Below are 25,197 nucleotides of genomic sequence, written 5' to 3' on the forward strand. Positions count from 1 at the left end.
TCTTTCTTAGGAGCTTTACTTCAGCATTAGGAATAATGGCTACTCCCTATATCTGCTATTCTTTTATGTGTGTAGGGGCGTTCTTTCTAACCTCTTATTAGCCAATTTCCCCAATCTCCTGTTATAGCTAATAATTAGCTATATTAAACATTCTCTAGCTGGGCATGATGGCTCACGCCTATAATCCCAGCACTTTGGGAAGCTGAGGCAGGAAGATTGCCTGAACTCACGGGTTCGAGACCAGTCTGGGCAACATAGGGATATCATGTCTCTACCAAAAAAAATTTTTAAATTAGCCTGGCATGGTAGCATGCACCTGTAGTCCTAACTACTGAGGAAGCTGAGGCGGAAGGATTGCCTGAGCCCAGGAGGATGAGGCTGCAGTGAGCCGTGATTGTGCCACTGCACTCCAGCCTGGGTGACAGAGTCAGACCCCAACTCAAAACAAAAACAAAACAAAACAAAACAACTCAAGATCTGGGCAGTAAGTGTTCAACTTGCATTCCAATGTTACTGTAATGTGTCCTTAGAGTCTAATCAAGAGACAGAAACCACACAGTAGTTTGAACAGAGAATTTTTTTTTTGAGTTGGAGTCTCACTCTGTCGCCCAGGCTGAAGTGCAGTGCACCCTCACAGCCACCGCAGCCTTGACCTGCTAGGTTCAGGTGATCCTTCTATCTCAGCCTTTCAAGTAGCTGGGACTACAGGCGTGTGCCACTACCACACCTGGCTAGACAGATCATAAGCATGAGTCACCATACCCAGCCCAGATCTTGGTTTCTTAATACCATTCCCCAAGAAAAGGAATCAGAGATTCTTGGAAAAGTGGTAGAGGCCAGGGCTGGAGCAGAAAAACTACAAGATGAACCTGAAACATCATTTGGTGCCAGAAAATCAGAAAGTGCTCACAAAAGGATGTGGCATGTCAGAAGAACACAGGAGCCAACATGGAGTAGCTCCCAGTGGCCAAACCTGGAAATCTGAACAACAAAAGAAACGATGACAATATTGATTTACAACCCATACAATAAAACAAATATCCATGAATCCATACTGATATAAATACAAGATTGATACATTAATAAATAAAAGAGATGAAATAAATAATTTGGAGCAATCCAAACAATGTGTGTAGATACTCCCTTTCCACAAGGTGGTAGTTAACCTCCTACTCCACCCTGGGTGCATGCGTGTGTGCTTAGTGATGCTCCCAAAGAGTCATGCATGGAAAAGGAAGGAAAAGAAAATTTACACCAGAGGAATCTGACAAATTCCTGCCAAGTGACCAAGGTTAATATTACCAGTGCTAAGTCATGTTGATAGCATGTAGCCCTGATATAAAATGATGAGAAGAGCACTTCATTTCTGTGCTGTGCATCCCAAAATCCAAAGCCCTGTCTAGTAATGAGAAAAATATCAGCCAAACCAAAACTGAAGAACATTCTATCAAACACCTGACCAGTACTCCTCAAAACTGTCAAGGTCATCAAAAATAAGGAATGTCTGAGGAAGTGTCAGTCGAGAGGAGACGGTGAGGACCGACAAATGCAATGCGGTGTCCTAGATGGGGTCTCTGGCTGAGCGTGGGGGCTTACGCATGTAATCCCAGCACTTTGAGAGGTCAAGACAGGAAGATTGCTTGAGCCCAGGAGTTCAAGACCAGCCCAGGCAAGACAGTGGACCTTGTCTCTACAAAAAAAAAAAAATTAAAAATTAATTGGGCATGGTGACATGCACCTGTAGTCCCAGCTACTTAGGAGGCTGAGGCAGAAGGATAGCCTGAGGCCAGGAGGTTGAGGCTGTGGTGAGCCATGATTATGCCACTGCTCTCCAGCCTGGGTGACAGAACAGGACCCCAACTCAAAAAACAAAAACAAAAAACTAGTGAAATCCAAATAAAGTATATTGTTTAGTTAACAGTAGTATACCAATGTTGATTCTTTACTTTGACAAGTGTACCATAGCAATGGAGAATGTTAACAATAGGGAAAAGTGGGTGAGGGGTATATGGGAACTCTCTGTACTATCTTTGGAATTTTTCTATAAATCTAAAACTATTCTAAATAAAATATTTATTTAAACATTAAAAGCCAGGCTCGGTGGCTCAGCCTGTAATCCCGCGCCTTTGGGAGGCTGAGGTGAGTGGATTGCCTGAGCCCACGGGTTCGAGACCCGCCTGGGCAGCGAGACCTCATCTCTACAATAAATTTAAAAAAAAAAATCAGCCGGGCATGGTAGCGCATGCCTGTAATTCCGGCTACTCGGAAGGCTGAGGTGGAAGGATCGCTGGAGCCCAGCAGGTCGAGGCTGCGGTGGCCAGAAGCGGCCACTGTACTCCAGTCTGGGCAACAGAGTGAGACTCCAACTCAAAAAAAAAAAAAAAACATTAAAAAAGGACACAGAAGGCCACCTGAAGGAGCTTCCAATGACCACAGCTGGAATAATTTGAGCAACACAGTAAATAATGATAGTATTGGAGGATAATCTATACAACAAAATAACTATCCATGAGTTCATACTGATATAAATAAAAAGTTGAATAAATAAACGAGAGAGAGGAGGGACAGCTCTACCTTATGGAAGAATTCTAATTAACACATGTAAAAGGAATGAGAAAATACAAAATCACTATTATGCAAGCATCACAGTAATAATCATTGTAAGCAAGATCTACCAATGGATGCTATAATTGGTGGGCAAAAGTCTGAATAGAAACAGGATATCTGCATAGTCTCAAAGGATCTCTCCAAGATATTTATTAAATACAACAGGAAAAACAGAAATTTTACAGTGGAGAAGCTGACAGATGAAGGTTAACATCAGCATAATGTATGCCCTGAGAAGGACACTCTATGGTATTCTTACTTAAGTGCATAACCTCAATCAAATCGAGAAACATCAGACAAACCTAAATCGATAGACAGTCTACAAAATACATGAACTGTATGCTTTAAAAGTATCAAGGTCATATAGACAAGGAAAGATGGAAAAACAAAACATTCGTTGGAGGAGATCCTGAAACAGAAAAAAATTTAGTGGGAAAACTAGTGAAATGTCGGTTGGGTCTATAGTTTATTTAATGTACTATGCTGGGGGGGCGGGAAGGGGCTCTGGTGAGGATCAGCCAAGTGTCTGTAAAGAGCCAATGGAGAGTGAAAGGCCTGTGCTGGGGTGGGAAGTAGCATTTCCCTGGCTATGGCTATTGGCAGCTCCCACCTGGACATGGCCCTCAGGCACCCCACAGAGAACTGCCTCCCTCCTTCCCCTAGGCCTTGGGGCTGGACCCTGGATATCCCCCTCCTCTCCATCAGCCAAGTTACATTTTCCACTGAAACACACAAGGCTCTGGATGTGGCGCATTATGTGGTGTTCACTCTCAGCGAGAGGATCCTGTATCCGTCTCAAGGGCGGGAATCTGCCGCTTCCTGTGACTCATCTGTCCTTGCCCTGAGGCCCTGGGGACAGACACCAGGTACCTCATTTAATTTTTACTGCAATCCTGTCAGCTGGATGACAATGATTATCATTCGGCCTGTGTTACAATAGAAGCAGCTGAAATGCAATGATGCTAAGTCATTTGCCCCCAAGTTCACACTGCAAGCAAATAGGACAGAGAAATATTTAAGCTAAAGTCTGCTGACACACTCAGACACTCTGTGATAGTGAACTCCATACAGAATCAGCTACCAATAAACAATATTTCCATTTTCTGTTGTCTTCTAGGTATTCTAGCTGAGGAGTGATGACATTCCATGTGCACAAACTGAGCTTTAGCATATTTCAGTGCACACCCAGAGCAACCTACATAGTCCTTCCTCTTCTGACAAAGATGAAAAACTCAAACTTAACTTTCTCAGCCCCTTCTCAGACACTAAAAATCAAGCGTGCATCAGGTCCACCAATAACTCAGGACTGTTGACCTTTGGTCACCTCAGGTCTCAAATCCCTGGGACCATACCCCTGATTCCTCTGGCTGCCTATCACTGGCCAGCAGAAACCATCCATGGCTGGACTACGGAGACTGCCAGAGAATACTTCAGCATCCCCTAATCACTGGTATGGCTCAGGCCCCTCATATCATCAATCCACAGTGGTGGCCAATGGCTAGGTCCCAGAGAAGGCCCTTAGCTGCCTTCCATGAGAACCTCAAATAATGCCCAACACAGGTAGCCTAATGCTACACCTCCAGCAGGTTTTCAATCACTGATCTTCCCAGACTGCCAATCCTAATCCATATAGTGTCTGAAACTGACACATAAAGAGGTCAAACACTGACTATTCCTGAAGCATGCTATGGCTCCCATTCCAGAAACCAACCCAGTGTCTCATGAATGTTCATAGCAACTTTGCTCATAATGATTCCAAACTATCTATCAGCAGGTGACTGGATAAACAACCTGAAGAACATCCATACAATGGAATTATATTCAGCAATAGAAAGGAACAAAAAATTGATACATGCAACAGTTCAGAGGAATCTCAAAAGTAGTATGCTGAATAAAAGGAGCCAGGAAGAAAAGAGTACATACTGTGTGATTCCATTTACATGAAGTTCTAGAACAAAGGTAATCTATAGTGATAGAAGTCAGAATAATGGTTACCATTGGGTGGGGAGGACTGACTGGAAGAGACTACGATGAAACTTTCTAGAGTGATAGAAGTATCTTGGTAGAGGCGGAGGTTATTTACAAGGGTCTAATCATTTGTAAAAACTCAATGTACTATATGCCCAAGATGGAAGCATTTTATTGCATGTAAATTATACCCCAATGAAGAAAACAATCAGAAATACTGTGGGAATGTACTGGGGATCCGTCTGTGCCAGTAAGATCGTTACTTGTATGCTTGTCTGAGCTTTTGCATATTTCAGTGCACACCCAGGGCAACCTACATAGTCCTTCCTCTTCTGACAGATGAAAAGCTCAAACTTAACTTTCTCATCCCCTTCTCAGACGCTAAAAATCAAGCGTGCATCAGGTCCACCAATAACCAACCAACTCAGGACTGTTGACCTTTGGTCACCTCAGGTCCCAAATCCCTGGGACCCCTGATTCCTCTGGCTGCCAATCACTGGCCAGCAGAAACCATCCATGGCTGGACTACTAAATTGCATTAGGACACTGATTCTTGGGAAAGGTCTTTTGGAGACCAGATAAAGATGGAAATCATAGAAAGAGATCAACAAACAGCCCCACTGCTCCACCCTACAGTAGTGCTCCCTCCCTGAGCAAGAATCTTTCTTGCACACAAGCCAAGTAAGTCATGGGGAGCCGTGCACCTTAAAGAGTCCATGAGATGAAATGACCTCTTGGAAACTGTGGGAGACTTTTTACTTCATACATTCAGCACATACTTATGGTACTAATCCCAGCCCTGGCATTGTAGCAATGGGGAGACAGCATTAAATAAAAGTCATCTATCCTCCATACCCAAGCACTGCTGCTATGTCCCAACACGCTCAGGTGGGACTTCAGACAGGGAGAGGGCCACAGGGGAGGATCCCTGCTGGTGCTAAGATTAGAAAAGCAGAAACAATCTGTGAAAGCATCGATGAGTTGGGGAAAAACATACCTCAGCCTTTCTGAAAAAGTGTGGGCTGGTACTATTCTGAGGTAAATCTTGTGTTCTAATTTATTTTTGTAAACCTTTCTTTTATTTGGGGATAAAATACACAGTAAAGTGTACAATCTGCTCAAATATTATAAATACACAGCTTGATTTTTAGCAATGTATTCAAATCCAGATATCAAATATTCCCTCAGAAGACTCCCTCATGCCCCTTCTCAGTCTATATATTGTCTCCCACCCCAGGTAACCACTGATTTTCTTGCTGTCCCTAGAGACTAGACCTGCCTGTCCTAGGGTTTTGGGTAATCATACAGTATGGAGGATTTTGTGCCTGTCTTCTTTCACTCAGAATACTGCCTTTTTTCTTTCTTTCTTTCTTTTTCTTTTTCTTTTTTTTTTTTTTTGAGTTGGAGTCTCACTCTGTTGCCCAGACTGGAGTGCAGTGGCACGCTCCCGGACACCGCAGTCTCGACCCGCTGGGCTCTAGCAATCCTTCCGCCTCAGCCTTCCAAGTAATCAGAACTACAGGCGCGCACTACCTCACCCAGCTAATTTTTGATTTGTTATAGAGACGAGGTCTCGCCAAGTTGCCCAGGCTGGTCTCGAACCCGCGGGCTCAGGCAATCCACTTGCCTCGGCCTCCCAAAGTGCTGGGATTACAGGCTGAGCCACTGAGCTCGGCCTAACATACTGCTTTTGAAATCCATCCATGTATCAGTCAGCAATTTTGTTCCTTTTTATCACTGAGTAGTAATTCATTGTGTGAATGTATCACAATTTGTTGACCCATTCATTGATTAGATATTTGAATTGTTTCCTGTTTTTTCCTATTATGAATGAATTCTAAAATTTACCAGACACATTATAACCCCATCCTCAACTTCTTTCTGGTATTACAGATGACCAAGAAGGGAAACTAGGAAGTCCCAAAGTCCTTGAAAGGGAAAACTGCAACTTGTAAAGGGGTATGGTTGTGAAGCTGGCCATGGTCCTTATGGCTAACACAGGAGAGCTAGCAACATAAACAAACATGGTTTAACAGGTGTGATTTGTTGTTTTTTTTTTTTAACCAGCCTCAGGAAAGCAGTGTAAGGGCTTTCCAAAACAGGCCACAAGACCAAGGTACGAGGACTTGAGTTCCCAATTAGAGTGTGCTCATGTCTACTCTTTCCCAGGGTTTATGGGGCATATCTCATAGAGGTGGCATTAAGGAGACACTTGGAGCAACCTCACCCTACAAAATTGGCCACAAATAAGCACAGTATTAAAATTCTGCCATGACAAATACGTCATACCTGCTGCACATATTGTACAAACTTCATGTAAAAACCCTGTTTAATTTTTTTTAAATTTTTTTAGTCAGGGTCTCACTCTGTTGCCCAGGCTGGAGTGTAGTGGCATGATCATGACTCACTGCAGCTTCTACCTCCTGGGCTCACACGATCCTTCCATCTTAGCCTCCTACATAGCTGGAACTACAAGCGTGCACCACCATGTTTAGCTATTTTTAAATATTTTGTAAAACCGAGGTATTGTCATGTTGCCCCTGCTGGGTTTGAACTCCTGGGCCCAAGCAATCCTCCCGCCTCAGCCTCCCAGTGTTGGGATTACAGGTGTGAGCCACCACACCCAGCCAGAAAACACTGTTTCCAATGGCCCAGGACATTCCTAAGTCCCCCATAGAAGAACAATGACCTGCGAGCAGGTACCAAGAAGGAAATGGTACTTTGGAAGGAAGATCTCCCTGAACCTTGTCATCTGGTCTAGGCAGAACCAGCCGGGGAAATGAGGGGTGGGGTTGGAGAGCAGTCTGCCACATGCATTATATAATGTATTCCCCACCACATCCTCAAGGAGTAGCAATTTTTGTTGCCATTTTACTAATCAGCAAACTATGGCTTAGAGAGTTTAGGTTAACATGCCTGAATTTGTATAAAGTCTGTGGTAGAGTCAAGCTTACAATCCAGATTTTGTGCCCCCAACTCTTTTGTCCTTGATCCAAAAACAATATCTATAAGTGCTGTAGTGATACCTGAAGGTGCTTACTAGAGACATGAAATGTGAGTTGTCCACTTACATTCTAGCAAGTACAAGTAATATTGAAGAAGGGATATCTGCTGTGTTATAATAGAGTTCCCTTTTTTTCCTCCCAGTAGTTCTATCAACTTTTGTTTTGTATATTTTAAGACCATTATATACTAAGTCCATATGATTTTAGCATTAAAACTTCTTAGTGAATCGACCTTTTTACCATTGTGTTATTATTTTCTTTAATTTTAATATTTTGAGCCTTATAGCCGGGCTCGGTGGCTCAGCCTGTCATCTCGCGCCTTTGGGAGGCTGAGGTGAGTGGATTGCCTGAGCCCGCGGGTTCGAGACCCACCTGGGCAGCAAGACCTCAACTCTACTCTAGATCAAAAAATCAGCCGGGCATGGTAGCGCATGCCTGTAATTCCAGCTTCTCGGAAGGCTGAGGCTGAAGGATCGCCGGAGCCCAGCAGGTGTGGCTGCGGTGGCTGGGAGCGGCCACTGCACTCCAGTCTGGGCGACAGAGTGAGACTCCAACTCAAAAAATATATATATTTTGAGCCTTAGAATCTATTTTGTCGGCTATTCATATAACTACACCATCCTTTGACTTTCAACCTTTCTGTCCTTATCCTTTAGATATCTCTTATAGGCTGGGCTCGGTGGCTCAGCCTGTAATCACAGCACTTTGGGAGGCCAAGGTGCGAGGACTGCCCACGGGTTTGAGACCAGCCCAGGCAACTTGGCGAGACCTCGTCTCTACAATAAATCAAAAATTAGCCAGGTGTGGTAGCACACGCCTGTAATTCCAACTACTTGGAAGGCTGAAGCTGAAGGATTGTCGGAGTCCACCAAGTCGATGCTGGGGTGGCTGTGAGCATGTCACTGCACTCCAGCCTGAGTGAAAGAGTGAGACTCCAATTCAAAAAATAAAATAAAATAAAAAAGAAATCTCCTATAAACAACATATAACACAAAATGTTTTTTTTAAGTCTGGGTCTCACTGTGTCACCCGGGTTGCAGTGCAGTGGCACAATCACAAGCTCACTGAAGCCTTGACCTCCTGGGCTCAGGCGATCCTTCCACCTCGGCCTCCCAAGTAGCTGGGACTACAGGTACACACCACCACACTCGGCTAACTTTTTAAATTTTTTGTAGAGACAAGGTCTCACTATGTTGCCCAGGCTGGTCTCAAACTCCTGAGCTCAAGCAGTCCTCCCGTCTCAGCCTCCCAAAGTGCTTAGATTACAGGCATGAGCCACTGCACTGCAACCCGGTCAACGTGTACCTTTTAATCCAGTGACAATATTTCTTTTAACTGATGAGTTTAGTACATTACATTTATTATAATTATTAGTATGTTTGGATTTATTTTACCACTTTGTTGTTTTGGATTTGTCCTGCTTTTTCTATTTTTATTTGTTTGATTTTTTTCTTCCTTTCTAGGCTTTTTTAAAATTGGTTAAAGTTTTTTGTTTTTAATTTTCTCTCATCCCATTTCCCCCTGCTCTAACTTGTTTGTTATGTGTCTATTCCTGTAAAGGCTATTTGAGCTTTTAAGCATCCACAGCAACATAAACACGTGTGACTATTTTTACCCAGAGTACAAAGGACTAGCAATTTTTAAATCTAGTCATGGTTTTTCACATGTTTACAAAAGGCACAACAAAAACCTAAGGTCCCAGAAAGGTTAAAAGTAAAAGAATGGAAAGGATAAACATGTTTAAACTGGTAAACTTTATGTTATGTATATTTTAGTACAATTTAAAAAAAGATAATTGAGGCCAGGCTCGGTGGCTCAGCCTGTACTCCCAGCACTTTGGGAGGCCAAGGCTAGTGGATTGCCTGAGCTCACAGGTTCGAGACCAGCCCAGTAACTTGGTGAGACCTCGTCTCTACAATAAATCAAAACTTAGCTGGGTGTGGTAGCACGCGCCTGTAGTTAAGTCTACTTGGAAGGCTGAGGTGGAAGGATCGCTGGAGCCCAGCAGATCGAGGCTGCAGTGGCCAGGAGCGTGCCATTGCACTCCAGCCTGGGTGACAGAGTGAGACTTCAACTCAAAAAAAAAAAAATCGAAAAAGATAAATACTAACCCCCAAAAGGCTGGTAGGGTTACATTAATATTTGACAAAATAGGCTGTAAGAGCAAAAAGAAATGTTGTTTATCTTCACTGTCTCCAATTCCTGATCTTCCATTTTTTTCTCTATCCTATTCCAGTCAAGATTATGTTCCTCTCACTATTGAATCGGCTTTGGACAAAGTCACCAATGACCTTCATGGTGTGAAATCCAACCGTAATTCCTCATCTTACCTGATCTATCAGCATTTGATACAGTTGGTCTGTCTCTTCTTGAAACTTACTAACTGCTTGCCTTCCTAGAGTCCCTCCTCTTATTTCTCCTATTTCATGGACCACTCTCACAATCCCATTTGCTGGTTGCTCCTCATCTTCCCAATCTGTAAAGTGGGAGTGTCCCAGGGCTCAGTCCTCAGACCTCTTCTCTTTGCTCTCTGACTCATTCCCTGGGTGACAGCATGCAGTCTCCTGACTTTAAGTACCCTTTATGTACCAAAGACTCTTGGATTTATATCTACAGCTTTACCTCTACATCCAGATTCATGGAAAACAGTCCACAGACATTCTCCATTTAAATGCCATGTAGGCAATATCTAACAACATGTCAACAACCAAATTCCTCTTCCCCCACCACCCCCACCCCAAGTCTGCTTTTCCTGTAGCCTTCCTCCCTAAGGAAATGGAAACTCTGATATTCTCACATGATCATGTCAGAAACACTTGACCCCTTTCTTCTGTATCATTCTTGACTTCTTTTTCTCACATATCACAGCCAACCCTTCAGAAAATACTGTCAATTCTATCTTGAAACTGCATCCAGGATCTGACAACTTATTGCCCATTCCACTGCTGCCACCCTGGTCCAACCACCATTATCTCCCACCTAGCTTTCTTAACAGCCTTCTAACTGGTCTTCCTGCTTCTGCCCTCACACCTCTACAGTCAACCCTAAATACAATCGCCTTAATGATCCTTTAAAAACAAGTGAGGCCGGGCTCGGTGACTCAGCCTGTAATCCCAGCACTTTGGGAGGCCGAGGTGAGTGGATTGCCTGAGCCCGCGGGTTTGAGACCCGCCTGGGCAACCTGACGAGACCTCATCTCTACAACAAATCAAAAACTAGCCGGGTGTGGTAGCGCGGGCCTGTAGTTCCAGCTACTTGGAAGGCTGAGGAGGAAGGATCGCCGGAGCCCAGCAGGTGAGGCTGCGGTGGCCGGGAGTGGCCATTGCACTCCAGTCTGGGCAACAGAGTGAGACTCCAACTCCAAATAATAATAATAATAATAGTAATAAAAACATAAGTGATATCATTGGTAGCTCTGCTTCCAAAATCCTCTATTTTGGCCGGGTACCGTGGCTCACGCCTGTAATCTCCACAGTTTGGGAGGCGGAGGAGAGAGGATTACTTGAGTCCAGGGGTTTGAGACCAGCCTGGGAAACTTGGCAAGACATTGCCTCTACAATAAATTAAAAAACTAGCCAGGCACGGTGATGCGTGCCTGTAGTTCCAGCTACTTGGAAGGCTGAGGCTTCAGTGGTCGTGAGCGTGCTACTGCACTCCAGTCTGGGCAACAGACTGAGACTCCTACTCAAAAAAAAAAAATCCTCTAAATCATCTCCACCTCACTGAGAGTAAAAAACAAAGTCCTTATAGAGACTTATAAGGCCTTACATGCTCAGGACCTGCTACATCTCTGATTTCACCTTCTTCCATTCCTTGCCTTTGTCTGCTCAACTTCAGGCTCACTGGTCTCCTTGCTTAGAACATTCCAGGCATAGCTTTAGAATCTTTGCTCTCTCTCAACTCACTTGGGTCACCTGGATCTCTTTGCAAATGTTCCTTAACTGAAAGGTTTTCCTCTCCCACCTTCTACAACAGTGGTCCCCAATCTTTCTGACATAAGGGACCGGTTTCGTGAAAGACAATCTTTCCTCACTGCTAATCACCACCTCAGCTCCACGTCAGATCATCAGGCATTAGATTCTCATAAGGAGTGCACAACCTAGGTCCCTTGAATGTGCAGTTAACAATAGGGTTCACGCTCGTATGAGAATCTAATGCCGCTGCTGATCTAACAGCAGACAGAGCTCCATTCAGCTGCCACTCACCTCCTGCTGTGCGACCCCGTTTCTACAAGGCGACACACCGGTAACAGTCTGCCACTTGGGATTTGGGGACTCCTGCTCTACAGAATATGTCCAGGGTAAGGAGGTAATCTTTCGTCTACTATGAGGGATATTAAAGAAGAAACACATTTTTTTCTAGAAGTGAGAAAAGAAAATTAAATAGAAATGACATGTGAAAAAAAGACAAAGAACCTCTCCCTGAAATAAAGGTACCATTAATAGGGAGAGCAATAGCCAGGCATGGGGGCTCATGCTTGTAATCCCAGCACTTTCGGAGGCCAAGGCAAGAGGATTGCTTGAGCCCAGGAATTTGAGACAAGCCTAGGCAACATAGTGAGACCTTGACTCTACAAAAATATTTAAAAATTAGCCAGGTGTGGTGGTGTGCACCTGTAGTTCCAGCTACTCAGGAAGCTTAGGCTGGAGGACTACCTGAGCTGGAAGATAAGGCTATGGTGTGCAGTGATCGTGCTACTGCACTCCAGCCCTGGGCGACAGAGTGAGACTCCAACTTGAAAAACAAAAAGAGCAATAATATAACTCATTGCTGCTTCAAACCATGATGTTCTATTGTTGGGAATAATACAATACCACTTCATTCTTATGTGTCACAATCATTGCATATATATGATCACACATATAAAAATACAGAAACTGGTGACTAAGCAGACCAAGAGTCTAAGTCACAGCATGCATAAATCATTTACATATAAACTGATAAGTTATACTGGTACAAAGTTTCATTAAGCATACTAACATTTTTTTTGAGTTGGAGTCTCACTCTGTTGCCCAGGCTGGAGTGCAGGGGCACGCTCATGGCCACCACAGCGTCGACCTGCTGGGCTCAGGGGATCCTTCTGCCTCAGTCTTCCAAATAGCTGGAACTACAGACATGAGCTACCATGCCCAGTTTATTATTTTATTTATTATAGCAACGAGGTCTCACCAAGTTGCCCAGGCTGATCTCGAACCCCTGAGCTCAGGCAATCCTCTCGCCTCAGCCTTCAAAAGTGCTAGGATTACAGGCTTGAGCCACCACACCCAGTCATATTAACACTTTTTAAATGATACAATCACTAGGCACGGTGCCTCACACCTGTGATACCAGCACTTTGAGAGGGGGTGGTGAGAGGATTGCCTAAGCTCAGGGGTTCGACCAGCCTGGGCAACTTGGCAAGACCTCATCTCTACAATAAATCTAAAAATTAGTCAGGTGTGGTGGTGTATGCCTGTAGTTCCCATCTACTTGGAAGGATGAGGCAGAAGTATCGCCTGAGTCCAGCAGGTCAAGGCCGCGGTGGCCATGAGCGTGCCACTGCACTCCAGTCTGAGCAGTAAAGTGAGACTCCAACTAAAAAAAAAAAAACCAAGATAAAAGATACAATCAAAACTCTAGTAGCAAGGGAGAAAGAAACTCTAGTTCAGGAATGGCTGAGTAAGGAGCTTGGCAAATCCTCTCCCCAAAAAAGCAACAACAAAAGTGGGCAAAATTGCCAAAAACAGCTAGGTAAAAACTCTGGAAACTGACCAGTCATACAATAAATTGAGACGTGATTATTCAAGCAAATCTATGGAATTTCAGTAAGAATGATGAGTTGGTGGTGTTTTAACCTGGAGCTGTTACTATCCCCTCCAGCCCTGGGCACAGAAGTTCCAATAAGAAAGTGCAGCCCCAAAGGACCAACCAGCAGCTCTGCTGCAGAAAGGGGTTTACTTTATTCAGAGCAGAGTGAGAAAAATTCTATGCCCAGGGGTAATATCTAAAACAACAATGATCTCAGTGGTTAACAACCAGGAAAGGGCAATATCATAAACAGTCTGAGGTGTTGATACTGATTGGGGTGAACAATAAGCCAACAGATCAGTAATAAATGTCAGGCACATCAAGGTAATGAAACCGATTTTTAAAAGGCCTTGATTCTATCATACTCAGTGATCTGTCATAGAAACAAAGAACAGGTGCCATATGTTCTCACTCATAAGCAGACCTTGAACAATTGTAATACTATAAGAAAAGGACTGGCAGTAGGGGAAAACTGCCAGGGGAGGGGGGTGGGATTGGCAGTTGAGGGAAACTGCTAGGGGAGGGGGGGCACACCTCATCAACAAGGGTACCTGCGTAATCAACGTTTGTATACCTAACCCTAAATTGTACCCCACATCTTTAAAAAAATGTTTAAAAGGGGGGCCTTGATAAGAGCCTACTTATCCCTAGTGGTCTGGAGGACTGCGCACATGAGTAAATCTGCACGTCTGCTCAGGAGACTGGAACGGGTCTGCTGTGGTCTGAATGTGTTCCCCCAAATTCAGATGTTGAAACTTAATCCTTAAAGCAACAGTATTAAGAAGTGTGGCCTTTGGGAGGTGATTAGTTCATAAAGGCTCTGCAGTCACAAAATTTCCAAATAGAAACTTTAGAACTAAAAAATACCATCAACTTAAGAGAAAAATATCAGGCTTTTAAAAAATTAAGGTTAGTTTTATTCAGAAGTCTTAGTGAAGATTGCAACCTGAGAGTCTTTCAGAGAGTTTATGTTAGACTGCTCATTCAGCCCATAGTTTATACATAAAAGGTGGCAGCGTGGCATGAGCTTAGAAGTTACATCAAATATGCTCAGAAGTTACACTGAATGTGCTCAGAAGTTACAATAGAACAAAATCTCATCAAGGTTTTGGTGCGAGGGTACATCTGGTTATAGATTACAGAGGCATAATCGTTAATCCTGTTGGGCATGATCTTATGTACAGGAAGAGGAAGGGGCTAAGATCACTGAACTTATCTTTTCTAAAAATGCAATGATTCAGGTAAGAGCCGTGGGAACTTGTGCTTCATCCTGCTTATCGTGTTCAGGACGTTCTTCCAGAGGGCTGCGCTCAGTCACTGAGTCAGGGACTTGTGTAATTCTGCTGGTAAGGAATTTGGGGAAATTTTGCTGGCAAACAGAATGAGCAAACATAGTTTCTTACATTACAATTGGAGCAGTCTATTGTACTTTGTCTCACAATACAATAACTGAATTCTAAAGCTCAATGGCTAGGTTCAAAAGCAGAATGAGAGGACACAAGAACGAATCAGTGAACATGAAGATAGAACAATAGAAATTACTCAGTCTGAACAACAGAGAAAAAGAGACTGGAAAACAATGAATAGAGCCTAGGGGACCAGTGGAGCCAAACATTTTATCATTTGTGTCATTGAAATCCAGGAAGGAGAGGAGAAAGAGGGCAGGGCTGAGAAAGTATTCATAGAAATCATGTCTGAAATGTTGCCATATTTGACAAAAAATATAAACCTACAGATTTAAGAGGCTAGGCAAACCCTAAACAGGATAAACCTAAAGAAACCCATGCCAAGACATATCAGAGTCAAACTTCTGAAAACTAAAGACAAAAATAAATTCTTGAAAGCAGGAAGAGAAACACCTTATCTGCATAGGAAAAATCATTTGAATGAAAGTGAATTTCTCGACAGAAAACATGGAGGCCAGAGGAAGTGGCACATTTTTCAACTGACAAAATGCCAACCAAGAATTCTTTAACCAGCAGAAATGTCCTGCAAGAATAACAGGGAAATCAAGACATTCTCAGATGAAGGAAAACTAAGAAAATTTGTTGCCAACAGACCTACCTTGAAAGACTGACTTGGGCCTGGTGCAGTGGCTCACGCCTGTAATCCCAACACTTTGGGAGGCTGGAGTCGGAGGACTGCTTGAGCCCAGGAGTTCGAAACCAAACTGGCAACATAGCAAAACCTTGTCTTTACAAAAAAAAATCAGAAAATTAGCTGGGCATGGTGGTGTGCGCCTGTAGTCCCAGCTACTTGGGAGGCTGAGGCAGAAGGATCACCTGAGCCTGGAAGGTTGAGGTTGCAGTAAGCCATGATTGTGCCACTGCACTCCAGCCTGGGTGACAGAGTGAGACCCTAACTAAAAAAAAAAAAACAAAAAAACAAAAAAAAACTGACTAAAGGAAATCTTTATAACAGAAGGGTAATGATACAAAAAGGAATCTTGGAACATCAGAAAGGAAGACAAAACAACAGAATGAGCAAAAATAGGAGAAATAAAAGACTTCACTTTTTCCCTTGAGTTTTCTAAATGGTGCTTGACGGTTAAAGCAAAAATTGTAACATTAATGTGGTTTTCAATGTATATAAAGGAAATACTTAACATGCAATATTATGAAAGGGAAGGATAAAGGGACTTATAAGGGGGTAAGGACTTTACATTTTACTCAAATTGTTAAAAATGGATCGACAAAATATGGCATACATGCACAATACAATAGTATGCAGACATAAAAAAGAATAAAGTGCTGATAAATGCTATTACATGGATAAATGAACCTTGAAGACATTATGCTAAGTGAAAGAAGCCTGACACTAAAGACCACATAATGTATGATTCCATTTATGTAAAATGTCCAGAATACACAAATCTACATAGATGAAAAGTAAATGTGTGGTTGCTTAGGGCTGGGGTGGGGGTAGCTGACTGAGAAGTGGGTATGGGTGTTCTATTTGGGGTGACGAAAATGTGCTAAACTTAGATTGTGATGATGTTGGCACAAATCTGTAAATATACTAAAAATCACTGAATTGTGCACTTCAAATGTATGAATTTTATGATATATACATTATATCTCAATAAAGTTGCTTTTAAAAATAGATCACAGATTTCAATGTAAAACAGAAAATTTTAAAAATAAAACATAGGAGAAACTCTTTGGGAGCTAGGGCTTACAAAGAGTTCTTAGACATGGCACCAAAAGCACAATCCAAAAAATTTTTAAATCAATAAACTTGAATTCAAAATTAAAAGTGTTTGCGAGCCAGGCTCAGTGGCTCAGCCTGTAATCCTGCGCTTTGGGAGGCTGAGGTGAGTGGATTGCCTGAGCTCGCGGGTTCAAGACCCGCCTGGGCAACTTGGCGAGACCTCATCTCTACAATCAATCAAAAAATTAGCTGGGCGTGGTAGCGCACGCCTGTAGTTCCAGCTACTTGGAAGGCTGAGGCGGAAGGATTGCCCGAGCCCAGCAGGTCGAGGCTGCGGTGGCCAGGAGCGGCCACTGCACTCCAGTCTGGGCAACAGAGTGAGACTCCAACTCAAAAAAAAACAAAAGAATATATGGATGACAAATAAGCACCTGACGAGAAGTTCTACATCATTAGCTATCAGAGAAATGTAGGCTCACCTGGACCTCAGTCATTCCTTGCTCTTCTTGGGAAAAGGCAAAGACAGAGCCTTGTAAGTCAGAGCTGGAGGAAAAACGGGGGTAGGAAGTTCGATAGGAGGGAGAGAAGATAGAAATGGAGATATGAGAGACAGTCCATCTCATATCTCATGATGGAGCTGGAGACAGGTTGACTATGTCTCTCATATTCCCCAGAAGCACCAGCCTGACAATACCCACCCATAAGTCAGGTAAGAGGTCGCCAGTAGAAGCCAGATAAACCCACATGGTTATAGCCCTAATCTCTGTACTGGCCACTGACACTGTATAGAGCTGGAGTTGGCAAATCTTTTCTGCAAAAGGTCAGATAGTAAATACTTTAGGATGTCCAGGCCATGCAGTCTCTTTGGCAACTACTCAACTCTGCCACTGTAGTGTGACAACAGTCACAGATAATATGTAAACGAATGAGTATGCCTTTGTTCCAATGAAACTTTATTATTGGACACTAAAATGTGAATTTCTTATAACTTTCATGTGCCACAAAATATTGTTCTTTTTACTTTTTCCAAGCATTTAAACATGTAAATAGCATTTTCAGTTTGCAAGCCATAGAAAAACATGAAGTCAGCAAACTAGAGGCTACAGTTTACTGACCCCTGATGTAAAACTTAGACAAGGAGGTTTGTTATTGGGAGTATGTGTATAATTGTCATTTAATACTTGATTCACAATGTAGTGACCTCCCTTAGATCCATAAATTCTACTTCTATGAATTTTCGCAAGGAAATAATCATGGCTACACACAAAAATTTGAAAGCAAAGACTGTCATCCCATCCTGGATTATAGCAATGAAAAAAATAAACAATCAAACATCGAATAATAGAGGAGTGGCTCAAAAATCTGAGGCTATCCAAAGGATGGAATGCTATGCAGCCATGTCAACAAGTATCCTGTGGTCTGGAAGTAGAGAAAGCAATTGTGGTGAAATATTAACAATTGGTGAATCTAAGTACAGGCTATATGGGTGCTCACTGTCAACTTTTCTGAAGGTTTAAATGTAAAAATACAGTTGAAAATATACAGTTTTAGGCCGGGCTCAGTGGCTCAGCCTGTAATCCCAGCACTTTGGGAGGCTGAGGCGAGTGGATTGCCTGAGTCCTCAGGTTCGAGACCAGCCCAAGCAACTCGATGAGACCTCGTCTCTACAATAAATTAAAAAAGAAAAAAAATTAGCCAGGCGTGGTAGCACACGTATGAAGTTCTGGCTACTTGGAAGGCTGAGGTGGAAGGATCGCTGAAAACCTAACATGGGAAATAAGTTCAGTCACTCGAGTGCATAAAAATAAGTTCATTAAAAGTGTATACATTTAAATAAAAACATAGGAACTATTCCTAACTACAATATCAGCGGCCCTCCATTTGACTACTAAACGTTGTCAATCTCTGCTTGAGCCCCAGTTATGGGTCCGGACCGCAGAGCTGGAGTCATCAAAGATGAATTTTAGAGAACCCGTCTACATTTAAAATTTTGTTAATGTTCGCACTCATTTCCATTACTGGGAGTGAAACCCAAACCTCTCATGTGAAAAATCAATATCCAGGCCAACAGATCACACGGAATATACTCCCTTCCTTATAGACCAGAACCATAATCAATTCCTGTCCGCCTGCTTCCTGGGTCCTGCCTTTCAAATACTAAATGCTTCTCTTCATCTCTCTCCCACCCGTTCGTCTCTGCTACCCCAGAACCCGCCAAATCTCATTAAACTCCGTTCCCACCAGCCATGCACGGTCCCCATAGGCTCCGCGCGCCACTTTTGCAGTCCCCCATTGGCCTGTTTATTGACAGACAGTCCGTGCTTCCACGCTCCACAGCCTTCTGGGATTGCCTCGGATTCTGTAAAACCCCGCCTTTGTCTTCCCCGCTTTGGCCTTCTTCCGTCCGGGACCGCCCCTTCCCCGCCTGGCTATTTGGTTGGCCAGCGCGCTTGCCACTTACGTCATTAACCCGCGCCACCAGGAAGCTGAGGTTCACACAAATCGTTCTTATTGCCGGCAGTCCAGAGGTAAAGACCGCGTTTGGGTGTCCCTGGGTGGCCAGGTCCCTGAGTTGGGGGGGCAGAAGGCGGAATCCCCAGCATGGGCCGGATGAGCCTATTCCCAGCGTTGGTAGGGTAGAGATGAACAGTGCATGAGGCCGAACTGGAGTGGTCAACGTGGTATTCCCTTTCCCCACTCCTCAGGAACCCATCATGGCGACGCCCCCTAAACGACGTGCGGTGGAGGCCACGGGGGAGAAAGTGCTGCGCTACGAGGCCTTCATCAGTGATGTGCTACAGCGGGACTTGCGGTGAGTGACAGCGCAGGGGGCGGGACATTTGGAACATCCACGTGGTGGCTAGGGCGTTCAGAGACGGGGCCCAACCTTTGCATTGGTGGGCGCGGCGTTGAGAACCCGGCCCCATGCGCCTTTCGAGCGTGAAGGAGGGGCGACATCCGGGGTGCGATTTGGCTGGGACGTGGCGTTCCTAGCAGTGGGCGTGTCCGCGCACGCGCCGTCTCCGATGTTGCGTAATGTGTCAGAACTAGACTCCAGTGCTAGAGTTCTTGGGTTCGGATCCTGACTCGGCCACATCCTTATGAATACGTCGTACCTCGCTTTTCTGTGCCTTATAAATTTTCCTTCTCTGTGAAATGGGGAGGTTTATGGAAATTTCCTTATGAGGTGGTTTTGAGTTTTCAGTGTGTTTAATCCTTGTAAAGAAATTAGCATGGATGCCTGAAACATACCAGAGGCTCAATGATTATGAACTATTTCTGCTGTCATTATTAATCTAAGCAGGAAGTAAAGTATTCAGAACTAGAACCATCAGCATCCTCAAAAGGGATGGAGGGTTTTTCTAGAGTAAGGATGGGACATTCTGATTGGAGGGAAGCATTTGGAATAGAATGTAGTAATAGTAATACATAATAGCTAGCATGTATATAGAAAGCTTGCCATTTGGCAGGCATCATTCTAAGTGCTTTGTATTAAACAATCAATCCTAACTCTTTAAGTAATATTGTCATTCCTTGGGCCCTACTTATAGATGGGGAAACTGAGTCCCAAACAGGTTACTTACTTGCTAAATCACACAACTACTAGAGGGTAGAACCCAGATTCAAACCCAAGCAGTCTGACCCAGAGTCCAAAATCTTAACTTATGCACTAAAACACCTTTTTAGGGTGTGGTGATGTGAGGGTCTCAGAGGGCCATGATATGAGGTATCCCAGGAAGAGCAGGGCTGCCTGTTGGTCACCATTGTACTTTCATCCCATCAGAAAGGTACTGGACCATCGAGACCAGGTATATGAGCAGCTGGCCAAATACCTTCAACTGAAAAATGTCATTGAGCGACTCCAGGTAAAGAGTTCAGGGTTGGGTACCATTTTTTGTGGTAAGGGAGGGAGATGGGAAAAGAGACCTCAGACCAAAACCTGTCACTTGACCTAAAGGATGACCACTGATCCCTACCTCTTTTTCCCTGATCCACAGGAAGCTAAGCACTCGGAGTTATATATGCAGGTGGATTTGGGCTGTAACTTCTTCGTTGACACAGTGGTGTGAGTGTCTACCCATCCCTCTGAGCCCATAGTGTTCAGCTTCCCCCTTCCTTCATGCAGCAAATATATTTTTGAGCATCTTCTATATACCAGACACTATGCTAGGTTGAATATCCCAGTAGGATATAAACTAGGTGCTGGGAATATAACAGTGAATAAACAGGACAAAATCCTTGCCCTTTCAGATCCTCAATTTGGGGAAGGGTGCGGGGGGAGTAAAAAAAAAAACAGTATGATATGCTAAACAGTGGTAAGGTCTTCCCCCACTTCCTCTAACCTCTCTTTCCTCAGCCCAGATACTTCACGCATCTACGTGGCCCTGGGATATGGTTTTTTCCTGGAGTTGACATTAGCAGAAGCCCTCAAGTTCATTGATCGTAAGAGCTCTCTCCTCACAGAGTAAGTCAATTCCATGAGGATAGTGTCTGAAAACACTGCCATTTTCAACACTCCTCCCTTTCCCCATGGCTGCCTGCGATGATACTTGAGACCCATCTCCCCTCCTCAGAGCTGGGGCCGAGGAAGTGCAGGTGTAGCACATAATAAGCACACCAAAAATGGTCTTTGTATCATTCATTTACACAAGCATTTATTGGGCATTTTCTATATTGCCAGGTATGGTGCTTGGCAGGGGGGATGCAGCAATGAGCAAGATGAACTGAGTTCCTTAAAGACTTACAAATCTAGAGGGACTGCACCATTATACATAAACACAATGATGACCAAATCTGTGAGGTCTCAGCCTGTTATTAGTAACAGTCAAACAAATTGCCTCTGATTTCACATCCTAATTTTCCTCTTCATTCCCTATGTTCTTGCCACACTGACCTTCACGTGCTTCTTTCAACACCCCAAGAATGATCCCCCTTATGGCAATCGCAGTAGCTATTCTCTGCCTGCAGTGCTCCTTTCCTCGGTACCGTGTGGCTTCCTTTCTTCTCTCTCAGTTGTCTGGCTTAAATGTCACTTCCTCAATGAGGCCTTCCATAATCTAACTAAAATTACAGCCCTTGCTGGGCATGGTGGCTCACATCTATAATCCCAGCACTGTGGGAGGCCAAGGCGAGAGGATTGCCTGAGCCCAGGAATTCGGGACCAGCCTGGGAAGCATGGCAAGGTCTTGTCTCTACAAAAAAAAAATCAGCCAGTTGTGGTAGCACACCTGTAGCCCAGCTACTTGAATGGCTGAGGGGGAAATTTTGACTATACCCCAGGTGACTAAAGTTAAGAGACGGTGTTCCACTAGGTTGCTAAGGCCAGAGTGCAGTGGCTGTTCACAGGCCTGATCGTAGTGTTCTACAGTCTCAAACTCCTGGACTCAAGCCATCTTCCTGCTTCAACCTCCCGAGTAGCTGAGACTACAGGCATCCCACTGGACCTGGCTTTGTTTGTTGAATTAATTTAGAAGAAGCAAACTTAAGTGGTGATTGAAGCAGATCTTTGTTGGTGGTGATGGAAAGGAAAAGTGTGGGCTTTTCCTTTGAGTTTGAGTTTAAGGTTTTGTGCAGGGAAGGGCAATTGGAAGCATAGATGAAGGGTTTGAAATGTAGCTAGGGAAAGCCTCCCAGAAGAAGGGACATTTAAATCATTTGATTCCGTAATCCCATGCTTTGGGAGGCTAAGGTGAGTGGATTGCCTGAGCCTGCGGGTTCGAGACCCGCCTGGGCAAGTTGGCGAGACCTCATCTCTACAATAAATCAAAAAATCAACTGGGCGTGGTAGCGCATGCCTGTAATTCCGGCTACTCGGAAGGCTGAGGCGGAAGGATCGCCAAAGCCCAGCAGGTCGAGGCTGCGGTGGCCGGGAGCGGCCACTGCACTCTAGTCTGGGCGACAGAGTGAGACTCCAACTCAAAAAAAGAAAACAAAAACATTTGATTGGGTGAACAAGTTGTGGGGCTATCTGGGGAAGAGCATTTCTGGCAAGAGGAACAGTGTGCCTGACATGCTAGGGAAACTGCCAAGAGAAGTGAGTATGGCTTGGATGGAATGAGTATGGGGACACTGAAACATACACTTAAAGCAACAACATCGAACAAGCATGAATACTACTGATCTATACTTCCTTCTTCATTGTGTTTGTTTTTTGTTTTTTGGTTTTTTTTGAGATGGAGTCTCGCTCTGTCACCCAGACTGGAGTGCAGTGGCCGCTCCCGGCCACCGCAGCCTCGACCTGCTGGGCTCCGGCGATCCTTCCGCCTCAGCCTTCCAAGTAGCTGGAACTACAGGCGCGTGCTACCACGCTCAGCTAACTTTTTGTTTTATTGTAGAGATGAGGTTTCACCAAGTTGCCCAGGCAGGTCTTGAACCCACGGGCTCAGGCAATCCACTCACCTCAGCCTCCCAAGGCATGGGATTACAGGCTGAGCCACCGAGCCCGGCTGTGTTTATGTTTATTCCTACATTCATTTTTTCCAGCATTGCTTGCCTTAAGGCTTCAGTAATTTTTCTTTTTTCAGATCTTTCCAGGGTTTCAGTGTTAGTGGACCTAAAAGAACCTCAGACCTGCTGAGATTTCTAAATCTTGGTGTTCAGACCAGTTAGTTAGTTAGTGTATAGTTTGATCGAAGGGCCTGCTTTCATGGTCAACAAATTCTGTTATAAGATAGCTTTCTTTGTTATATCATAGGATTCCTGGGCCTTTAAATAGATTTTAACTTTTGAGACTTAATATCTTTCCCCAAAATGAGGTATTATCAGTGCCTGCCCACTTGTCTGGTCTTTTTGATATATTCACCTGATCTATTAGTGTGATGAAAAATGTGGTTAACTCTCTTATTGCTTTATTATAATTAGTAGGACTGTCTAGAAGTTTAATTTTTCTAGAAGACAAAGATTTAAGTCTATGTAGCTGGCTCTCCTTGTTAAAATTCTTGGTTACTTGGGATATACTTTGAACTAGCTTTCTGGTTATTTTATGTAATCAAAACTGTCAGTTCTTCCTACTCTTAGTTTATTTCTTTGAGAAATGGAGGGATCAGATCTCTATATATTTTTCTTGATTACACAGAAAGGAGTACACATTGACATCCCATAAATAGACATGTAATTATAGCATTTGGTGAACTCTGTATTTTTCTCCTTTTCTTTCAAAGTTGAGCTTTCATAGGCTAAGCTTGTACCATTAACTAATTTTGTTTTCTTTTTTGATGTTCAAATTATCCATTAGCTGGTTAAATTCATTCCTCTATTCTTTGAGCATTACCTCCAGAATATTCTTGAAAGTATTCTTACTCTCCAGCAATAATACCATGCTTTATTTATTTATTTGCTGTCCCTAAACATAGACAACCATCTTTTGAGGACTTCAGGTTCCTTTGAGTGGAGTAGTCATTCACTGATTAATTCAACATACATTGGGTGCTAACTCTGTGCCACACACTGTTCTGGTCCCTGGGGATACAGCTGGGAACAAAAAAGATCAAAATCTCTGCCCTCACACAGCTGACATTCTAGTAAAGGAAGATAAACACTAGAAAAAATAAATAAAGCCGGGCTTGGTGGCTCAGCCTATAATCCCGCGCCTTGGGAGGCTGAGGTGAGTGGACTGCCTGAGCCCGCGGGTTCGAGACCCACCTGGGCAACTTGGCGAGACCTCATCTCTACAATAAATCAAAAACTAGCTGGGCGTGGTAGCATGCGCGCCTATAGTTCCAGCTACTTGGAAGACTGAGGTGGAAGGATCGCCGGAGCCCAGCAGGTCGAGGTTGCGGTGGCCGGGAGCAGCCACTGCACTCCAATCTGGGCGACAGAGTGAGACTCCAACTCAAAAAAGAAAAAATAAACAAATGACGTATGTCAGATGCTGGCAGTGCTATGGAGAAAGAGCATATAATAGAGATCAGAAGCATAACTGGATGTGTGATGTGAGAAAAAAAAAAGAGTCCAGGTTTTCGGCTGAGCAACTGGAAGGATGGAGTTGCCATTATCTGAGTTAGAAGTGGAGAAGATAGCAGAAGAGCAGATTTGGCAGGGGAGATCAGGAGTTTAGTCTGGAATCTATTGGGTATAAGGTGCTTACTAAACACTGAAGTGGATTTTTTTGAAGATGTAGTTAAACTCCTAAGTTGAGTTCAGGAGAGAATTCTGGGCTAGAAATATAAATTTGGGAGATATTGGTATATAGATGGGTTCTTACTATATTTTTCTAATTTAACATCCTATTTTGTTGCTATCTGCTTATCATACAGTATTTAGTTTTATTTACCTCTCAAACTGGCTCCTACATTCACAGATAGCAGAATAAAATCCACGTTCCTTATCATAATTTCAAGACCTTTGTGTGATCTAGCCCCTTCTTACCTCTTGTGTTTTTTGTTTGTTTTTAAGCCAGGGTCTCGCTCTGTCACCCAGGCTGCAGTACAGCAGCCTTGATCTCTTGGGATGAGGAGATCCTTCCCTTTCAGCTTCCCAGGTAGCTGGGACTACAGGTGTGTGCCACCACACCTGACTAACTTTTTGTAGAGATAGGTCTCGCTCTGTCACCCAGGCTGGTCTCAAACTTCTGGGCTCAAACAGTCCTCCTACCTCAGCCTCCCAACGTGCTAAGATTACAGGCATGAGCCACTGCACCTAATCTTTTTTTTTTTTTTTTTTTTTTTTTTTTTTTTGAAAG

General features: G+C 43.7%; 1 protein-coding gene across 1 annotated transcript in view; it reads left to right on the forward strand.

Annotated features, from left to right (window-relative positions):
- The first annotated feature begins 18,978 nt into the window (after positions 1 to 18,978).
- Positions 18,979 to 25,197, forward strand: part of UXT (ubiquitously expressed prefoldin like chaperone) — an 8,645-nt gene continuing 2,426 nt past the window's right edge. The window contains exons 1-5 of the mRNA XM_008068369.2: positions 18,979 to 19,045; positions 19,224 to 19,329; positions 20,302 to 20,383; positions 20,516 to 20,583; positions 20,875 to 20,982. Coding sequence (XP_008066560.1) covers positions 19,232 to 19,329; positions 20,302 to 20,383; positions 20,516 to 20,583; positions 20,875 to 20,982 — 356 coding nt within the window. The 5' untranslated portion in view covers positions 18,979 to 19,045; positions 19,224 to 19,231. The remainder of the gene's footprint in view (positions 19,046 to 19,223; positions 19,330 to 20,301; positions 20,384 to 20,515; positions 20,584 to 20,874; positions 20,983 to 25,197) is intronic.

This window comes from Carlito syrichta, unplaced genomic scaffold (genome assembly GCF_000164805.1).
Source record: "Carlito syrichta isolate Samal-C Ts95f unplaced genomic scaffold, Tarsius_syrichta-2.0.1 Scaffold310585, whole genome shotgun sequence".
NCBI lineage: Eukaryota > Metazoa > Chordata > Mammalia > Primates > Tarsiidae > Carlito > Carlito syrichta.